The sequence below is a fragment of the Cotesia typhae genome, unplaced genomic scaffold (assembly GCF_013202065.1).
Source record: "Cotesia typhae breed Kobodo isofemale line unplaced genomic scaffold, CoteBio_Ctyphae contig_413, whole genome shotgun sequence".
In the NCBI taxonomy this organism is placed as follows: Eukaryota; Metazoa; Arthropoda; class Insecta; order Hymenoptera; family Braconidae; genus Cotesia; species Cotesia typhae.
In genome coordinates, this window is record NW_027423750.1 from 553,254 (window position 1) to 573,428 (window position 20,175).

The 20,175-nt window shown below is 26.6% G+C and overlaps 5 protein-coding genes across 9 annotated transcripts; 4 read left to right on the forward strand and 1 right to left on the reverse strand.

The window, feature by feature from the left end:
• Positions 1–46: 46 nt before the first annotated feature.
• Positions 47–2,191, forward strand: Tank (EI24 domain-containing protein tank). The gene is made up of 6 exons (XM_074243615.1): positions 47–290; positions 432–604; positions 667–922; positions 1,008–1,351; positions 1,615–1,689; positions 1,752–2,191. The coding sequence occupies exons 1-6, from the start codon at positions 276–278 to the stop codon at positions 1,837–1,839; spliced, it is 951 nt and encodes a 316-aa protein (XP_074099716.1). The 5' UTR covers positions 47–275; the 3' UTR covers positions 1,840–2,191.
• A 115-nt stretch (positions 2,192–2,306) lies between these two features.
• On the forward strand, positions 2,307–3,424 carry L(1)g0004 (RNA-binding protein pno1). The gene is made up of 3 exons (XM_074243627.1): positions 2,307–2,500; positions 2,579–2,668; positions 2,874–3,424. The coding sequence occupies exons 1-3, from the start codon at positions 2,423–2,425 to the stop codon at positions 3,399–3,401; spliced, it is 696 nt and encodes a 231-aa protein (XP_074099728.1). The 5' UTR covers positions 2,307–2,422; the 3' UTR covers positions 3,402–3,424.
• A 31-nt stretch (positions 3,425–3,455) lies between these two features.
• LOC141527882 (EARP-interacting protein homolog) lies at positions 3,456–5,791 on the reverse strand. 2 transcript variants are annotated; one of them, XM_074243608.1, is made up of 7 exons: positions 5,700–5,791; positions 5,474–5,526; positions 4,786–5,011; positions 4,502–4,719; positions 4,206–4,387; positions 3,849–4,133; positions 3,456–3,653 (listed from the first exon to the last, which is right to left on the reverse strand). In XM_074243608.1, the coding sequence occupies exons 2-7, from the start codon at positions 5,513–5,515 to the stop codon at positions 3,491–3,493; spliced, it is 1,116 nt and encodes a 371-aa protein (XP_074099709.1). In that variant the 5' UTR covers positions 5,516–5,526; positions 5,700–5,791; the 3' UTR covers positions 3,456–3,490. The 2 variants fall into 2 exon arrangements, with proteins under 2 accessions (XP_074099709.1, XP_074099708.1); XM_074243607.1 differs by having other exon boundaries at positions 5,583–5,770.
• A 238-nt stretch (positions 5,792–6,029) lies between these two features.
• Positions 6,030–18,312, forward strand: LOC141527870 (uncharacterized). Of its 4 annotated transcripts, none has more exons than XM_074243585.1 (9): positions 6,030–6,221; positions 6,293–6,557; positions 13,073–13,468; positions 14,297–14,542; positions 14,661–14,887; positions 14,985–15,301; positions 15,747–15,930; positions 16,000–16,178; positions 17,096–18,312. In XM_074243585.1, the coding sequence occupies exons 3-9, from the start codon at positions 13,273–13,275 to the stop codon at positions 17,559–17,561; spliced, it is 1,815 nt and encodes a 604-aa protein (XP_074099686.1). In that variant the 5' UTR covers positions 6,030–6,221; positions 6,293–6,557; positions 13,073–13,272; the 3' UTR covers positions 17,562–18,312. The 4 variants fall into 4 exon arrangements, with proteins under 4 accessions (XP_074099686.1, XP_074099687.1, XP_074099689.1 ...); XM_074243586.1 differs by having other exon boundaries at positions 6,314–6,557; XM_074243588.1 differs by having other exon boundaries at positions 6,363–6,557.
• Positions 18,313–19,397: 1,085 nt separating this feature from the next.
• On the forward strand, positions 19,398–19,984 carry LOC141527810 (transforming growth factor beta regulator 1-like). Its single transcript, XM_074243473.1, has 2 exons — positions 19,398–19,577; positions 19,718–19,984. Exons 1-2 carry the CDS (start codon positions 19,473–19,475, stop codon positions 19,982–19,984), a joined length of 372 nt encoding a protein of 123 aa, XP_074099574.1. The 5' UTR covers positions 19,398–19,472.
• Positions 19,985–20,175: the final 191 nt, after the last annotated feature.

A 20,175-nucleotide genomic window follows, 5' to 3' on the forward strand; every position in this document is an offset into this window, starting at 1 on the left:
ATAATGTATTTATTATCTAAATATTTGACTTTCATAATGTAGAATTAAAATAAAAATCCAGTGAATAAATTACTAATCAATACCGATTGCATAACAATAAATTCACTTGCTACTGGGAACAAATACTTTCACTTGGATTCAATACACTTCATTCAAATTTACAGTCTGTACATAAATATACATAAAAAAATATCCACACAATAATCATTGTGTTCGATATGACAAATAATTATAAATAAATTAATATTAGTTGTCTACTGACCGAAAGATCAACAATGGATAATATTGCAGTAAGTTTTTTATTTTTTTTTTTTTTTTTAAATAATAACCTAAAATTAAAAAAAAAAAAATCTTTGAAAATTTTTTTTAAAAACTGTCATTTTTTTTTTTTTGCTATTGAGGTTATTTAATAAAATTTTTTTTTATTACAGGGAATTTTACGAGCCATGTACTGTGGATTCGTAGACAGTCTAAAGGGAGCGACAGTACTTTTTTATATGGACAAACAGATCAATGAAAGAATACTTAAAAATTCTCCAGCTAAAGTTCTCTTGAAAAAAGACAGCGGGTTAAATAATTCTCCTGCTAAATTAAAAGAGCCAAAGTAATTTTTTTTATTTAAAATTTTTTTTTAGTAAATTAAAATTAATTTATTTTTATTTTCAGAGAATCGAAAATCCTAAAAAGGACAATTCAGTGTTGTATGTTAAATGGAGGTGTATTTTGGGCGAGTATATTTATTTTTGAATGCGGGCTATTGCCATTTTTGAAATATTTACTGACGATAATATTCGGACACTCTCCGGGGATGGGAATGTTTGTCTGGTCGTGGATGAAACCATTTTTGTCATTAACTTTTGGCACTGTGTGGGTGCTACCATTATTTTTATTAAGTAGGATTGTCAACAGTCTTTGGTTTCAGGTAATTTATTGAATTTTATAAAAAAAAATTTTTTTTATACAATTAATAAATTTGTTTGTTAAAAAAAATTTTATAAAATTAACAGGACATTGCTGACAGCGCGTATAGACACAGACAAGGTAGACCATTATTATTATCAAGCGTAAGTAAATTGGTAGCTGATACATTATTCAGCATCCTGGTGCAGGCGCTGTTTTTGGGACAAGGTATGTTAGTGTCCCAGGTTCCTCTACCAGCGATCGGAGAATTGCTAGAGCTGATACACATGTGCCTTTTGTATGCTCTTTATGCCTTTGAATACAAGTGGTTTAATATGGGATGGGAGTTGCACCGAAGGCTGACATTTATTGAAGCCAACTGGCCGTATTTTGTCGGGTTTGGATTTCCATTGGCTGTTTTAACTCAGTTACCTAATTCTTATGTTATAAGGTAATTTTTTTTTAATTTTGATTTTAAATGAATTTATTACAAGGCTGCAAATTTTTTTAATTTAAAAATTTTTTGTCAAAAAATTAAATTAAAATTTTTTATTAAAAAATTATAAATTCAAAAATTTTTTTTTCTAAATAAAAAAAAATTTAATACATCTATTTTATGCATCCCTGTAATGAATATAATTAATATTGATATTATTTAAAATAATAGTAATTTTTTTATCTATTAATTATTATTAATACCAAAATTTATTTCAGTGGTTGTGTATTTTCTATTTTATTCCCTTTATTTATTGTAAGCGGTAATGAAGCTCAACCTGTCACTAATGTTTGGTAAGTTTTAATTTATTATATTTTTTAAATGCGATTAAATAATTTTTTTTTTTTAATTGCAGTGACTGTCCATTAAAATTATTTTCACCAGTAATTGCAATAGCCAACACACTATTCAACAAAACCATCGGACCCGCAAACCGCCGATGACGTTTACTCTTAAATAAGTAAATAAATAATTAAATAAATTACCCGATGTAAATACAATAGCTCACGGATTGTTTCATTGTCTTACGATTGTTCGATTAAATGAAAAAAAAAAAATTTTATCGACAATTCTAGTCAGCGAAGACAATTTAATTACTTAATCTTAATATCAGCCTCAATAATTATTCCGACAGCTGAAGACTAAAATTGTAAATAAAATTTTAATTTTTTTTACAAATAGTTAATGCTTTTACGCTAATGCAATAATAAATATTTAAATGTATTATTTGTAAGTAATCATGGAAAATTTAATCGGATTTTTTTATGTAATTATTTGGACTGTCAATAAATGATTTTTTATTAAATTTATTAATTTAATTTATTTAAATTTTGAATTTTAAATTTTCGCGCTAAAAACTCTGGCGGTGAATTTAAAAATTAAATTAAAAATAATAATAGAGGTTAGTAAAAATTAGAGTTTGGAGTAGTCAGTCACCTCCAGCACGTGTTTAGTTATTTATCATTAAAATAAATAAATAAAAAGTGTTTATATTCATAGAAATAATTAAATAATAATTAATAAAAAATGGATAAAGCTTCAGGAAGTAAAAACACTGATTTTAAATCATCAAAACGTCGACATGATAGCGAAAGTGTAATGGAGGTAAGGTTAACATTTTTATTTTTATTTTTTATTATTCATATGGATAATTTAATTTATTTATTTATTGTTTTTTGTTAGGTTGAAACTGTCAATGGTATTGAAGGCAAAGTTAAAAATAAAAGTTCAACGAAACGTACTAAAAATGTTGCGGGAAATGAACAACGTAAAGTATGTATTTTTTTTTTTTTTTTTTTTTTTTTTTTTTTATTATGTTTAGAAAATATTTTTTAAATATAATTTTTGTAAAAATTGTAAAATATTTTGTGTAAAAATATTTTTTTAAACATTTGTTCTATTCGGTTAAATTTTTTACGTTTTAATTTTTTAATAATTTATTAAAATAAAAATTTAATAAAATTAAAAAAACTTACAGGTTCCGGTCCCAGCCCACCGTTACACGCCATTAAAAGAAAATTGGGAAAAGATCTTCACTCCAGTAGTAGAGCACCTGCAATTACAAATCCGATTTAATTTAAAATCGCGAAACGTCGAGCTTAGAACAAGCCCGGAGACTCCAGACATATCGAATCTGCAAAAAGGAGCAGACTTCGTAAAAGCCTTCGTTCTGGGATTCGAAGTCGAGGACGCATTGGCGCTGCTGAGGCTGGACGACCTATTCGTCGAGACTTTCGAGATCCAGGATGTGAAGCCTCTGAAAGGCGACCATCTGTCCCGAGCGATCGGACGCTTGGCTGGCAAGGGTGGCCGCACCAAATTTACTATCGAAAACGTCACTCGTACGCGAATCGTCCTCGCGGACTGCAAAGTTCACATTCTAGGATCTTTTCAAAATATTCAGATCGCGCGACGCGCAATCTGTAATTTAATCCTTGGCTCGCCACCTTCTAAAGTCTACGGGCAGTTGAGGAATGTTTCCTCCCGCATTTCAGAACGTTTTTGATTTAATAAATTGTTATAATTTAATATTGATTTTTTTTTTTTTTTTTTTGAGTAGTTTTTAGAAGATAGAAAATTTATTTTGATTAATACCTATAACAATATTTTATATTTATATTTTCTTGGGACTTTGTTAATTACAAGTCGCCCGTCGTAGCTTAAGGAAGCAAATGTCCAGGGATCTGCTGAAGACCATTCTACTGCGTAGACGCTGTCTTCGTGCTCTTCAAATTTTCCTATTACACCATCGTCAACTCTGAAAATAATTTAAGTAATAATCAAAGTTTGAAATTTTTCATTTAATTTTTTAATAGAAAATATTTTTTTCCACTAAAAAAAAATTTATTATTATTATTAATTTTTTAATAAAAATTAATTAAAATAAAATTTCCAATTAACAATTTAATTAAATTTAATTCTTTAAAAAAAAAAAATAAATAAATAAACATACTTATTTCTATTAACCGATTCATCAATAGAATCCTCATCATGAACTGGACCAAAAGGTTCCGAAGAAACCGAGGGAATGCTGGACAAAATAACCCTGGAATCACTGCTGGAGGTCAACACCAACTGGTCATGGAATTTATTAATTCTAATATTCCAAACCCAGTGCGAGTGTTCCATCCTAGCAATAATTGGTTCATTAGTGCTCCTTATATCCCAGAATTTCATGTACCCGTCATCTCCGCAAGTCGACAATATATACTGTTTATTCATATTAAAGTCCAAGTCTCTAAAAAATTATTTTTATTATTAAAAATAAAATCCAAAAATTTTAAATTATAAAAATAAAAAAAATACCGACCTGACTATTTGCGAGTGAGCGTTTAAAATTGCCCAAGCTTCTTCACTGGGCGTTCTAAAATCCCAGCCTCGAACATTGTTGTCATTGAGGGTCACAAATTGGTTGCAACCATTGTGAGGGTTCCACTTGCCAGTCGTAAAGCGTGGCTGTCCTTTTGTCGCCAGGGTCCCAATAGTTGAATGCTTTTAGAAAAAATATTGTTTATTATTTATTTTATTTTATTTTATTTGCTGATAATAAATTTAAATACCCAGTCTGAGTTAGCAAGCTTAAAGGGCCAGCTGTTAAATATATACCTGAGGGGTACCATTTAAATCCCAGAGGACAAAATGATTGTCAACAACTGCCACCGCCTTGGAACCTTCCATAGGGTGGTAAATTATTGTCTTTAAATCATTTCCGTGGACAGTTGTGTCAATATCTGCGACTTTGTTGAGACTTTCTATGTCGTTGGTGAAATTTTGCTCGTCTGGCAGCTTCCAGAGGGCACCTTTCATTACGCACATGCCCTGGTCTAGAAGTAACATTTATTTTTTTAAATAAAAAAAAATTTTTTTATTATTTTTAATAAATTATTTACCATTTATACTATTGTAAGAAGTTATAAATAGACTCGGGTCCGTTGGTGAGGCCTCCAGTGACCAAATTTCTCCGATTTCATGGTTGTAAATTTGGGTTTTAAGCTTATTTGTCTCGTCATTGAATTCTACTAGGTGGATTTGGTTGTCGGGTAATTTCAATGACTGAGTACCAACAATGAATCTTACTACGTCGGTTTCTGCATTCTGGGCTGCTAAAGCTCGGGCCTAGAATTTTTTATTTTGTTCAATTAATATTAATGTTAAAAAAAATATTTTTTTAAATTAACAGCTGTCATTTTTTTTTTAATTTTTATAAAAAAAAAAAAATTATTTTAATTCAGTGTTGATTTTTAATTAAAAAAAAAAATATCAAAATTATAATTTTTCAAAAATCTACCTAAAAAAAAAAAAATGAATTAAATTAAATTAAATAAAAAAAAATACTTTCATGAAAATAGAATTAGCAAACAGCTGACAATTTAAAAAATTTTTTTTATTGATGAAATTATTAACAAAAAATTAAAAAAAAAAATTGCACATGTAAAAAATTTTAAAAACTACACGTGCAATTAAAAAAAAAAATTTTTAATTGCTAATTTAATTAATAAAAATTTTTCGCTGTCGGCTAATTTAAGTTTCATAAAATTTAACTATTAAAAAAATATCAGTGCCAAAAAAATCACTTACTGGAAATTCCAAGCCATAGATAACCGGGTTTTCATTTTCCATTGATAAATAACCTAAAATAAAAATTAAATAAATAAACAAATTTATTAAAAAATAAACTAATAACTACACGTTATAATACTGAAGTTAGCAGTCAGCTGTTAATTTAAAAAATTATTTTAATAAATCAATTGCAATAAAAAAAAGCTTCTAAAAATTTTCACTTGTAATTTTTATTAATTTTTACTTGTAAAACTTTTTAATTTAATTTTTTTATAATAATTAAATCTAAAAAAATGTTTATATCTGTCAACTTCAGGTTATTGTTTTCAGTGCGCAGAAAAAACTACGCAGAATTCATAACTGCGCAGACATGACAGCTGCCGCGCATGCGCATTAAAAATTGAAAGTGCTGCGACCTGAGTTAAATAAAAGGAACTAATCACCGAGTAGCAAGTATAGTATATAAATTTTATATGTGTATATGTTATTATTATTGTTTTTTTTTTTTTTTTTCGGTGTTACCCCCACCAAAGAATGCAATGGGAATAATAACAAGAGTCGAAGATGGTGAGCAAGTAGCAAGTACAGTCAGTACTGTTTCCAACCCGTAGTACCGTAGGGTGGCTGTTAGGGTCACTATCGCAATCACTAATATACTAATTATTTGTAATAGTAACAGTAACAGCATACAGTCTGTGCGGTGTTTTACGGTATGGTGTTCCTTGTCGTCAATTTGCTATAAAGTCGCGCTCATTATAATATCACGGTAAATATTTTATGTATATTTAATATCAATTCAATCAAGACTTGAAAATTTTTTTTACTATTTTATTATAGAGAATTTTTTATAATAATCAGTTAAAATCAAACTGTTGGCCAGCTATAACTATGCGGACTATGTTATCAGGTTGTCCTGGTTGGATTTTGTAAGACAAATATTATCTGGGCGGGCATCAATGTAAAGCTACTTTTATTCAAATTAAATTGATTTTTACAATTTTCTATTGGAGATTTAAATGCTGACATTAATAAGCTTTGCCAAGTGCGGTGTTTAATTGTTCTTTTTTATTACGATTATTCAAATTATGACACTAGGAGAATTGTAAGTATTTTTTTTTTTTTATGTTACATCAGCTTATTTTTTATTTTTTTATTTTTATTTTACTCTCGGGTAGGTGTCTTATTTTTATGACATTTTATTTTGTGAGAAAAATCTGACAGGTTTTAAAATTTTTTTTTTTAATGTAAAAAAAAAATAATTTTTTTTAACTAAAATTTAAAAATTGTTAAAATTTATTTTTTAATTCATTTTTAACAAGAAATTAATTATAATACAACAGTTAGCCGACGTTTTTAATTTTTTTATTTTTTTAATGAAAAAAAAATCTTAAAAATTTTTAAATGTCGGCTAATTTAATTTTCATAATTTATTTATAAATTTTTAAACAAAAAAATTGATTTTTTTTTAATAATAAATTTCTGAAAAAAAAAAAATCAGCTGTTTGTTAGATTAAAAATAAAATAAATTCAATATTAGCGAAGAAATAGAATTAAAAAAAGAAATTAATGTCATAAAATTAACAGAATTTGCTCTGTATCACCAATAAATTGTTCATATTTTTATCTTTGTTTTAAAAACAAATTTTAACACTCGTATTTTCAATACAAACATAATCTTTTACTAGCAATAAGAAATACTCTAATCAAAACTCATTTTTTTTTCTTTTTAATTAAAAAACTTCAATTAAATATTTTACTAAATTTTATTTAAAAAATAAATAAGTTTTAAATATTTTTTAATTTATTATTAAAGAAATTATTTTTAAAGAAGAAATAATAGAGGTTAAAAATTAAAGCGCATGACATGCAAAAGACCAAGGTTAAAATCAAAGCCGTTAAATTAATTTAATATCAATTGTAAAATTATAAAAATTTTCAATTAACTTGTAAAAAATTATTAATTTATGTTATTGAGAGAATAAGAACAATTTTTAAAGATATAAGCTCATCTTGATGTTACACTCATCAAGAGCTTTCATTTGACTACCCACATCAATTTTTCATATATTTATATATATTACATATATGTATATATGAAAAATATATCAAAAATGCATGTGGGTACTCAAACGAAAGCTCTTGATGAGTGTAACATCAAAATGAGCTTATATCTTTAAAATCATCAATATTGAAGAAAGTACAGTACAATTTAACAATTTAAAGTCATTATTTAATAAATCAAAATTTTATTTATTTATAGTTCACATAGTGACTGCAAGTTTGCTAGTAATAATTTATTAGAAAAAAAAAAAAAAAAAAAAAACCGGTCGTTAATTAAAATGTAAACAATAAATAGTTATAACAGTGTAAATAATTTGTATTTTTCTCATACTAAAACCGTTAAAATTGTCCATTGAGATTTTATGCGCTGACATAGTTCCGTGTGATTAAAATTAAAGCATTACATTAGATTGCTAATTAATACTGAGCAATTATCGGTAATATATTGATGGCTTATAAGTAATTATTTATTTATTTATTTATTAGTAAGTCGGGTGAGTTGGATGCGATCAATATAAACTTTATCCGTATTTATTTTATTCCTTTCGCACCCACTTGTTTTATATTGAATGTTGCGAATGTTAGAACATGCGTGTAAGAGTTAAATAAAAATTATTCTCTTTAAATTTTAGAGTAAAAAAATTTATTGCTAAATTTTTTATTTAAATTTATTTTAAAAATGTAATTTAATTTGACGGTTCATTGATTTTAATTAAAATTAATAGTGTAAAATTTTAATATCAATATTTATGTGTCCACATATTTATTTATATGAAATAAAAATAGTAAAATAATTCCATTTACATCCCAAAGAGGCGTGAAATTTTAAAAAATTCCCATAATTAAAAAAACTTGTTAATTTATTAAATTAACTTAGTAATAAAAGCAACACTGAGCGAAGGCGTGTTTAAAATAATTATCTTCCGGTTATGTGTAGCCATTAAAAAAAATTGTATCATAGGAATACAACAGCTGCGTAGGTTGTACATAAATGATAATAAAATAAAACATGAAACCCAGTTAAATATATGATAGATATAATAAAATATATAAAATATTTTATATACATAATTGGAGCCGAGTTAGACATTAGAAACTCCATCAATGACAACTGGAGTCCATGGAAGCGTAAAGTGAAAATATTTTGTTTTTGTTGTTGCTCTTCATTGTAAGATTTTATTTTATTATTAATCATTCAACTGGGAAACTAGACAATGTTTTTTTATGGTTCTACATCCGACTGATTTATTTTGTCCTCGTGTAATTGTTTTAATTGTTGCGAGAGAGTTTTACGATTTTTACTGGGCCTGGAAAAGAAATATTTAGTTTTTTTAAGGATTATTATTCTTATAATTAACACAACTTTTGATCTATTGCTTTTAAAAATTATTTTAAGGGCTCAAAATATTCCTTAAACCTTCCTCTACATTTTCCTATCATAATTTTTCAAAATATCTTCACCAGTTTCTAAAAAAAAAAAATTCATTTAAAGTCTTTCAAAAACTAAAAATGACCAAAAATTAGATTTCTTTATTATCAATCTTAAAATTTTTATAACTTTTGATTTAATACTTCTAAAAATTATTTTAAGGGCTCAAAATATTCCTTAATCTTGCCTCTACAAATTCCCCATAATAAATTTTTCAAAAAAAAAAAAAAAAATCTTAATTTTTAATTCAAAATTTTTGAATAAAAAATTTTCAATTCAGAATTTCGGACTAAAAAAACTTTTATTTCTTATCTTATTGAAAATTTTAATTTCTAATTCTTAAAAATTATTAATTTAGATGATTAATAGATCAAATCTATTCAAAAATATTTTTTTATAAATTACAACAATTTAATGAAGAAAAAAATAAAAAACTTCCGGAAAATTTAAGATAAAAATAAATATTTAAAAATCAATAAAAAGAACATTATTATTATTGAATGTCATGATTTTCTCAGTTATTGATAATAACAACAATAATGAAGATGATATTGAATAGTGACATTGAATTAGTTTCATGGGGCATGAAGAACAAAAGGTAATTTACAAAGCAACGAGTACGAGAGTGAAACAGAAACAATTACTCGCGCTTGTTTTATCGAGCGTTTAGTTACTTCTGCTCGTATATATATTTATATATTTATATGTTATCCGCATTATGCATTACACTATTTAATAAATACACATGTTACATAACTGTTGATATTAATCAAAACAATTTCTTCTGATTGAAGAAATCATTTAGTTTGAGCTAGATGAGCTATAGTTGGTGTAAATAGCTACAAATGAGAGCATTTGACGTAGGTTTGAATAAAAAAACCGAGTAAAGTGCAATAAAAAAGAGTGAAATCGATCTTATGTGGGAAAGGTTTTAGCTAAAGCTGCTAGTACTCTCTTGCTTAACATTAACTCATCTACTCGACCTTTTTTTTTTTACTTTAATTTATATATTTTTTACAATTAGCCTTCTTGCTCCCGGTGATTAAAGACCGTTTTTATCGGGGAATTGACCTCGAGGTTGACGACGTCCAGATTAATTTTAACGATCCGTCTGCGAATTGTTTTATTCGCCACATATTTTATCAGTCTAATCTTATTTGGAAATTGATTTGGAATTTCAGAGCTTGGAGAAGAATCTTTTAAAATTTATGAGATTACAAATTTGATTTCTTCATTATTGATCTTAAATCTTTTATAACTTTTGATCTATTGCTTCTAAAAATTATTTTAAGGGCTCAAAATTTTCCTTTAACCTTCCTCTACATTTTCCTATCATAATTTTTCAAAATATCTTCATCAGTTCCTTAAAAAAATCCATTTAAAGTCTTACAAAAACTAAAAATGACCTAAAATTCGATTTCTTCACTATGAATCTTAAAATTTTTATAATTTTTGATCTAGTGCTTCTAAAAATTATTTTAAGGGCTCAAAAGTTTCCTTAAACCTTCCTCTACATTTTTCTATCATAATTTTTCAAAATATCTTTACCAGCTTCCCAAAAAAAAAAAAATCTTTAAAATTTTCAAAAAAAATCATTGAGCTCAAAAATTTGATTTCTTCATTATGAATCTTAAATTTTCTATAACTTTTGATATATTGCTTCTAAAAATTATTTTAAGGGCTCAAAATTTTTCTTAAACCTTCCTCTACAAATTCCAATACAAATTTATCAAAATATTTCCAAAAAAATACATTAAAAATGAACAAAAACTTTATTTCTTTTTTATAAATCTCAATAAATTTTCGTTTAATTCTTCCGAAAATTTTTTTTTCAACTAAAAATCATGAAATTAAATTTTATACAAAACCTCCAACTTTCTAGACACTGTCTATTAGAACAGCTCGCACAATATCCCTGAAAACAAAACAATTCTCGTAACAGATAAAATAATAAAAGCTCCGACACTTGAATCAATATTCAATATTAAATAGGCTTATGTCTCTCATTGTTACACACATCATACATGAATTGAACACAACTTCCAATATCTATTTACATATACCACACGAATATACATATATGTAAAGTATAAAAAGTACAAAAAGTATAAGTAACATAAAACATAACACTTGGCTCATTTATTCGTCCAAGGTCGGAGATTCAAATCGATACTCCCTTTCTATTCATGCCATTTCATCAACGGACATTCTATTTATTTATTTACTTACTCATTGATATAGATAAATGCTTTTTTTTCTTCCTTATCTCTATTAATAGATTTTTTATTTTCGGAGACCAACGCGTCGGTCAGATATTTTTGTGACACCTCCAGCGAGGTGTTTTTACTCCACAGTACCTAATAGGAGCCGATTTCTTCACAGAACATCGAGCGGAATCGATTACTTGTCCATGATATCGATCCTAATGAATTATTGAATTGTTATGCACGATATTAAAACCCCGGTGTGGTCTTGATACTTCCGAGATACTTTTATAACAATAAAAAATGCCCCAGGAAGCTTGAGCACGTGCACATCCGGGCATCTTCCGTGCTTCAATTCACACGATAAGATAATGTAAAGATAACTCACATGTTTTTTTTTTTTTTTTTTTTTTTTTTTTTTTTTTAGATTTCTTTGGGAAATTTTTTATGGAGCGACCCTGAAACAAGAAAAAAATAGTTTTAATATATTTTCAATACTTAATTGATATTATCGCTATTTAATTATAGAATCTGCTACAGAGTAAAAAATTTTGCGTCAGTAAGTCAAAAAAACTGTGTTAAAAATTTTTTTATTAAAATTTTTAACACTTTTATGTGTAAATTTAGATAAAAAAGTATTAAATTAACTCAAAAATGTGTTAAATATTTAACAAAAAAATTTTTAACACAGTTTTTTGACGCAAAAATTTTTTCCTGTGTATTTTCTGATTTTAAATAATTTATATAATTAAAAAAATTAAGAAAATTTTGCCTCCGGCAAATTTATACGATAAAATAAATTTTTTAAATTACTTAAAATATTGAGCCTATAAAAAAATTCATTAGATAAAAATTGGTAAAATTTAATTAAAAAAAAAATGTTTCTGATTTTTTAAAAAATTCAATACTTTTGCCAAATTATCAAAAATTAGAACCATTTATTAGAAAATTTTTTAACGTCATTTAAAAAAAATTATTTTATTTACTATTAATAATTATTAATTAAAAATTTAATTTATATAAAATTCTTTACAGCCTGAATTTTAATAAATTACTTAGATAATTCCCTAAATAAAAAAAAAGTAACCCAAATAGCTGAAGCAAAAAGTTATAAAACTCCGTATTCTCTAATTTAAATTTAAAATCCGGAAATTTCAAAATATCCATTTTTAATTACTAAAAAAAAAAAAAAAAAAAAAAAAAAAAAGTGTAATTTAAACGCAATAAAAATAATAGCAATTTAGCATAAAGATAAAATAATAATAAAATGCTGACAGTGCACACAATACTCATGAATTGTCCTCATTACCTTTCACGATGTTCAATGGGTGATTTGATAGTGTGTGACGTAAAACCTGATTTGTCGAACGGTATTTCCGTTAGTACGTGTACACACCTATACAATACACCTGGAGCTCATCACACTCGACTTTTCTCAATGCTTCCGAGTGAATTTTATTTTAGTAATTTATAATATTCATCTGATTGGAATAATTCTATTTCTTCTTACTTTTCATTTCTTCAAGGATTATTTTTATTTATTTTATTTAGCTAAAAAAATTATCGCCTAGATGCTGGAGGTATAATTTACATCGTAATTACAATGTAAATAAATCAACAATTATTTTTTAAATTAATAATATCGTAAAAAAATAATTTTTAAATTTTACCCTAAAAAAAATTTTTATAATTTTTTTTTCAGATGAATTAATAAAATTAATAGAGCGTGCCTGAAACAGAGCAAGCCCTTTAAACAAAAGGACCGAGGCACGTGCTCACCTTTACTTCAATGTCTATTATACATTGATCCCCTGCCTGCTCCTCGAGATAGACCCTTGATAACACTCCAGTGCTATTACATACACATAATACAATACAACACACTCTCAGCTTTTCTGATAAAAATGTTTTTTATTGTTCTAGAACGCAGACAATAGCGCGGAAATGGGGTTGAGGCGTGGACGGAACAAACGCCAGTTCCTGATGGACTGCAGACACTAAACAATATTCCTGAAAAATAAGCTCTGTTAATTATTCAAATATTTAAATCCAAATGACAGCGCATTCCTATTTTTATTTAGATTTTTTTTTAAACACTATTATTACTTATTGACCATGAAAAAATGATGACCGCAATGGCAAGATTACCCTGCAAAACATCCGGATCAAATGAGTACCAGCAGCACCACCAGCGACAAAGCAGCGCAAGTGGAAATTTGTTTGCCGGCAACACTGCTAGAACTAACTTCTGGGACATCCAGACGAGACAATCTAATCCAACTTACGTCAGGTCCCAACACAGGCAGATTGACCATACAGGTAACCACCGACCGCTAGTTTTATTATTTGGTACAAGGTTTTAATTTACTGGCTGTTTATGGTTGCTGTAAAAAAAATTCATGTCTTTTATTTATGACTCTAAAATCAGCTGACAAAAATTTTTTTAATTTAGGAAATCCAAGTACCATACTAGTACAAAGAATGTCTTTAAAAAAATCTTGGAATTTATTTTTAAATTATTTAATAATATTTTTGAGGAAATTTCCGAAAAATTTTCTTATTAAATAATTTTTTTTTTTTTATGAAAATAAAAAATAAAATTTTTTTTAAATATCCCGGAAACTGTTTTTTAATTTTTTTTATTAATTATTACAATACGTAGATTAAATTTATAAATTTTTACAGTTTTAAAAATTAATCTACTTTCCGTGGATCTCCTAAATTAAATTACAATTAAAAAAATATTTCTTAAAAAGATCTTTCAAATGTCGACTAATTTTATTTTCATTAAAGCTACAAGTAGTCACTTGATAATTTTTTAATTTTTTTTAACTCACAAATTATTTTTAAAAAATTGCATTTTTAATTTTTTTAAATTTCTTATCAATTTTTTTTCCAAAAATTTATTTGTCACTAAAATTATTAAATATCCGCTAAATTAATTTTTATTCTCACCTATAAAATAATTACAATTTTTTAATTTTTTTTTTTTAACAAAAGAATTTGTTTAAAAAATTAAAAAAATTATTTTTAAAAAATTGCATTTTTAATTTATTAAAATTTTTACAAGTCAATTTTTTTTTGTTATAATTTATTTGTTAAAAAAAAATTATTGAGTATTAAAATTAATGTAATTTAAATTTTCAGGAAAAAGAAAAAGCGCAGTAGAATTACTTCAAGAATCAAAAGCATTTTACGTTAAAAGTGAAATAGTATTGGACAGAAAACAAGAATTGAAGAACAGCGGACACCTTCAAGTAGCAGCCTCGACAGCAGCAGGTGCTCCGCCGCGGTTATTACGCAAATGCAATACACTGACCTGCAATATACCGTCTCAAGGATCCTCGCAGTCTGCAACATCTGGTCCCTGCTGCTGGTCCAACTGTCAAGACAGTACGTTATCATCCTGAAAAAAATTAAATTATATTTAATATTTAAATTAATTAATAATTAAGCAAAGGAAATTATAAATTAAATATTAAATATTAATATACCTGATGATTGAATTTAGATGTCCTATTAAGTCCACAACGTACACTGCCACCAGCATTGCCACCCAAAAGTCCACGACTAATATGTTCACTACCGCAAAGACGCGCAATATCCGGACCACCAAGCAGCAACGGCGGCGACCAATTACAAACAAAATTAAGGAGATTATTAGTTAATACTGACAGCAAAGAAAATATTTTTTTTTCTTCAGATAATCCGACACTTTTGTCACCAATTGGGCATGAAGTAATTTTATTTATTTATTTATTTATTTATTTATACTTCTTTTAATTATTTAATTATTATGAAGAAAAATAATAATTTATATTTTGTAATTTTTTAGCATTCAAATACTTTGGACGTAAGACTGAAGTTCGGACGCAGTAATTCTCATTCATCCGGAAAAACAACCCAAAGAAAATTAAATATATCACCTCCAGCTGATACAACTTGTCATAAATCATTGCCGGATTTACATACAAGTGTCCGACGTCGTTCTTCACTGTCACCACGAGCTTCTATTAAATCACAGCGATCAGGATCTAAAACCACCTCATTGACCACCAGCCATCACCACTTGACTTCCAATTGTCCTGATTGCGAGACCAGTTCTGATTACTCTGAGCATAGCTTCAAGCGAGACTCCAGTTGCTATCGCAGGTTAATTATTTATTTATTTTTTTAGATTTATAATTAAGAAATGACCTTGTATCTTGTGAAATAATGATATTTTTAAAGATATAAGCTCATCTTGATGTTACACTCATCGAGACCTTTTATTTGAGTACCTACATCAATTTTTCATATATTTTATATATTTATATATGATAAATATATAAAAAATGCATGTGGGTACTCAAATGAAAGCTCTCGAAGAGGGTAGCATCGGGATGAGCTTATATTTTTAAAAATGTCAATAGTTAAAAAAGTACAGTGCAATTTTTAACAAAAGTCATTATTAAATAAACCAAAATTTTTTTATTTATTATTTCACAAATCACGGCAGTCACATAGTGACTGCAAGGCTGCTATTTATTATTATTATTATTATTATTATTATTAATTTTTATGGCTATAATAAATTAACTTCAATTCAATTTAACAGCTCGAGACACATAAGAAGATCGATGGGATCCGGCGGCTGCGACGCCAGCAGTGTATTAAGTTCCGGGGGACGTACGCAGAAATCATCTGGGTCAAGTAAATTGAGCCACGGAGCCAACGCCAGGGACTCTGGAGGCTCCTCAGGGCATTGCACTCATCGCAGTGAGCCTCCGCCAAGGATACAGGTGTCTGAAATTTTCCGTCCCGGAAAATTAACTCAGAATTTTTTTAGTAATATTTGTGATTATTTTCAGGACTGTTGGAGTCATGTTCGACGAGACAGCGGGGCGTCTACTCAGCACTCCAACGAGCACCCGCGTTCTCGAAGAGGAAGCTATATTAATATCCACACGACCACCGTCATCAGGACTTATAATCCTGGGTCTGATAGTAGTGACAGTCAGACTGACTACAGTCCTACGTGCAACTCCAGGTAGGAATAAAAATATTTTTTATTTAAAAAATAATTTTTAAATTTGAAAAAAATTGAAATTTTTTTTTTTTTTTTTTTTTTTTTTTCAAATTTCTTGAAAAATTAATCTCTTTGATTGAAAAAATAAAGATTCTTGAGAAAAAAAATTTTTTTCATTGAAGAAATGAATAAAAATCGAAAAATTGCTCATAATGGTGATTTTTGCAAAAACAAAAAATTTGAAGCTTCGGGAAATTATGAAAAAAAAAATCTTAGCGCTTTGAATTTTTCAGGGATTTTAGGGGACACTTGGAGGTTGAAAAATTACCGACTTAATTCTTTGTTCATCCATTTTATCCAAAGTTATACCAAGTTATCCAAATATCCTTAATTATGCGAATTTTTGTCGTTTTTTCAGTTAAAGTTTTCAATTCAAAAAAAATTTTTTTGACAAAAGCTATTCACAGTATCTTATAGAGAATATCGTGTAGTATTCAAAACCGTCCTTCGATTTCCTATACGATTATTATTTCCAGAGTTATTGATTGTCAAATTGAAAAAGTACTTTTTTCCTTTGACTGACGATAACTCCGCGGCAAATCATCGTACAGGCTTTTTGATTACGTCAAATTGAAGGGCATTACATTTTCTAAAAAAGCTTTTCAGCGAAACAATGAAAAAAAATTTTTTCAAGCCCGTAGATTTTTTTTAAGATGAGAAAAAATTTGAAAAATTTTTTTTTTTTGTAGTTTTCTTAGAATTTCTCCAGACTCGAACATGATAAAAAATTTTCATGGTCATATCTGAAAACTAGGCACTTGGAGCTACAATTTGCTATATTTTTTTTCGCTGTACGATCATTTTCCTCGGAGTTACAGCTCGTTGAAAATCACCCAAAAATTTCGAATTTTTTTTTATTTTTTATTTTTTTTTCCCAGATTTTCCGACGGCTGGAAAGAAAATCGCAACCGACCGATCCTGAGGTCGAAGTCAGACATAAGCGACCGGTACTATCGCGAGAACCCGCTGCTACACCAGCGCAAACCGCGGATGAATCCGCCGAGGTCTCTCACCGAGCTGGAGAATTTCTTCAACCGCCTCGGTCTCGACACCGAGAATTACGAGCAGATAACGGTACCAGGTTCCAACGCCTCCTCGCCGGTCTTTTTTGACAGCGTCAGCTCTGTGGATTCTGCACTGGGCCTTCATCCTTGGACCGGCAATAATCAGTCCAGTAATGGGACCGGGCAAAACTGGCCCGGCGGTGGGAATGCTACTAATTGTCTCACTGCTCAAGATGACACCAGCCAGCGTATCAGTGATCCACCGAGTATTGTCGAACGCAATGCCAGAATTATTAAATGGCTGTGTCAGTGTCGGAAAGTCCAGTTTGGTTATACTTAAGTTTTTATTTTTATTTTGTGCCATTTTTTTAAATTTATTTTTGAATTATTGAACTGGAAAAAAAAATTTTTTTAAAACTTTTTTAAATGTTATTAAAAAATTTTTAATTTTTTAATTTAAAAAAAAAATTTAATTAAGTAATTAAAAAAAAATTATTGAGTCTTAAAAAATTTTTAAATCTATTAAATTAAATAAAAAAAATGTTAAGTTTAATTATAATTATAAAATTGTTTAAAATAAAATTCTAAATTAATTTTATTTTATTAAAAAAAAAATTTAAAAGATTCAGAAGCGTAAAAAATAATTAATATTTTCTTAAAAAAATTTGTTTGCCTATTAAAAAAAAAAAAAAAAAAAAAAAAATGAATCTCTAAAGTATCTTAAACAATAAATAATAATAATTAAAAATTGTACAGACTGATGTGCAATAATAAAAGAATTTACGTTAAAAAAAAATTACACTTGCACAATTTTAATTCTAATAAAAATAATCGTGTCTTAATTACTTTAATTATTCATATTATAAATATTTTTAATGATATATAATTAATAATAATACTGATAATAATTATAGATATTTCAAAAATAAAATTTGTTAGATTCCAACTGATTTATTTTTGTTAGAAGGAATGTTTAAAGAATTGTAGAGAAAAAAAAAATTGTTAAGTGAGAAAAATATCGAGAATTGACGTTATTTAATTTTGATATTTTTTTCATATGCATGGTAAATATTTTTCTGCTGTTACGAGCTTTCGCTTATATTATTATAATTATTAAAAACTGAGAATTCGGTTAGATTAGATTTAGCGTTTAGTTATAAATATATATATATATATATATATATATATATATATATATATATATATATATATATATATATATATATATATATATATTGTATATTATATATTATGAAAATGAAAATATTTATTTTTGGTTAAATATTTAACGAATTTATGGAATTTGAAATTTATTGATAGAAAATTGTGATGAAATTAGTGTGTTGACCAAATGGTAGAATTTTTCGTAGTTAGACAACGAATGTTTCTGATAATTGATTAATAATTCAATATTTTACAATGAAAAATTATTAATTACACTATTCAGGTTTATTGTAATTTTAAAAAACAAATTAATATTTCTATTTATCAACTAAGTAAATTTATTTCTGTATTTCTAGTCACATAATCATCTAAATAAATAAATTGTTAATTATAAAAAAATTAATTATTATTATTAACAACAATTAAATTTAATTACAATTAAAATTATCAAAATAAATATGTAATATTTAAATTTTAGCGTTAAAAAATTTTTAAATGTCGCACTTGCGCATTTTGACACTTGCGCATGCGCAAAAGTTACAATTCAAAAATATTTTCTCTTGTAACGTCAGTTGGACAGTAGCCGAGCTACAATTAACATCTAAAATATTATTATCATTATATTAATTATTAATTACACTATAAATGTTCCATTTTATCCATTTTAATTAATTAAATTATGTGTTTTTCATTACAATTAAGAAATTTAAGTGTTATAGTAAATGTAGTGAGTAATAAAAAACAAAAAAACAAAATGAGACTTCGGATGAGCTGAGGTTGGAGAATTACCAAGTAAGTGAACTAATTATTTTAAAAATATGTAATTACATACATTCATTATTTATTTTATTTATTTTAAATGCCAAAATGGAAAGTTAATTTTTTTTTTTTTTTATAAAATATAATTGTTAAGATAAATTTTTTGGCGCTTCAATGGCAGCCATCTTGAAAACTTTTATGCCCCGCCATCTTGTGATAAAAAATGACAGTTATAACTCACGTTAGTGATTTATTAAAAATAATTTGTTTATAACCTCTGAAAGGTTAAAATATGACAGAAAGTTGTTGAAAAAAGATAAACATTAAGATGGATTATAAAAATTATAATAAAATAGACAATGAAAGTGAAGATAATGTAATTTATAAGAAGAAATATAAAAAATTAAAACGACTTGTTAAAGATCTTGTTTTTGTAAGTACGATTTTTAATTAATATTATTTTTTTAAAATAATTTTTTTTTTTTTAATTTGTTAAAAAAAAATTAAAAAATTGTCAAGCGACAGTTAAATTTAATGTCATAATTTATTTTAATAATTAAATTTTTTCTAAAGGAAAATGCAGCTTTATGTGACCAAGTAGCTCAAACCCAAGAAAATTTAGTGATAGTAAAAGAAGAGCGATTATATTTATTAAAAAAATTAACGCAATTCCAAGGTGAGTTTTCTGACGGTCCACCTCCAGGCAAAACGAACAATTTAAACGCATCAATGTCCTGCGAGGGAGTGACTAAAAAAAGCAAGAAGCGTAATTCGATAGACACTGGAGAGACGAGTAAGTTTTTTTTTACAATTTTTAATTCAAGAAGACATAAAAATTAATTTATCAGATATTTAATCATTTTTAGAATTTTTGTTAACAAATAAATTACGAAAAAAAAAAAAAAAAAAAAAAAAATTGGCATGTAGAAATTAAAAAAAATTAAAAATGCAATTTTTTAAGAATTAATTTAATTGTTGAGTCAAATTAAAAATTTGTCAAGTGACAGCTAAACTTTAATGTCATCAAGAAG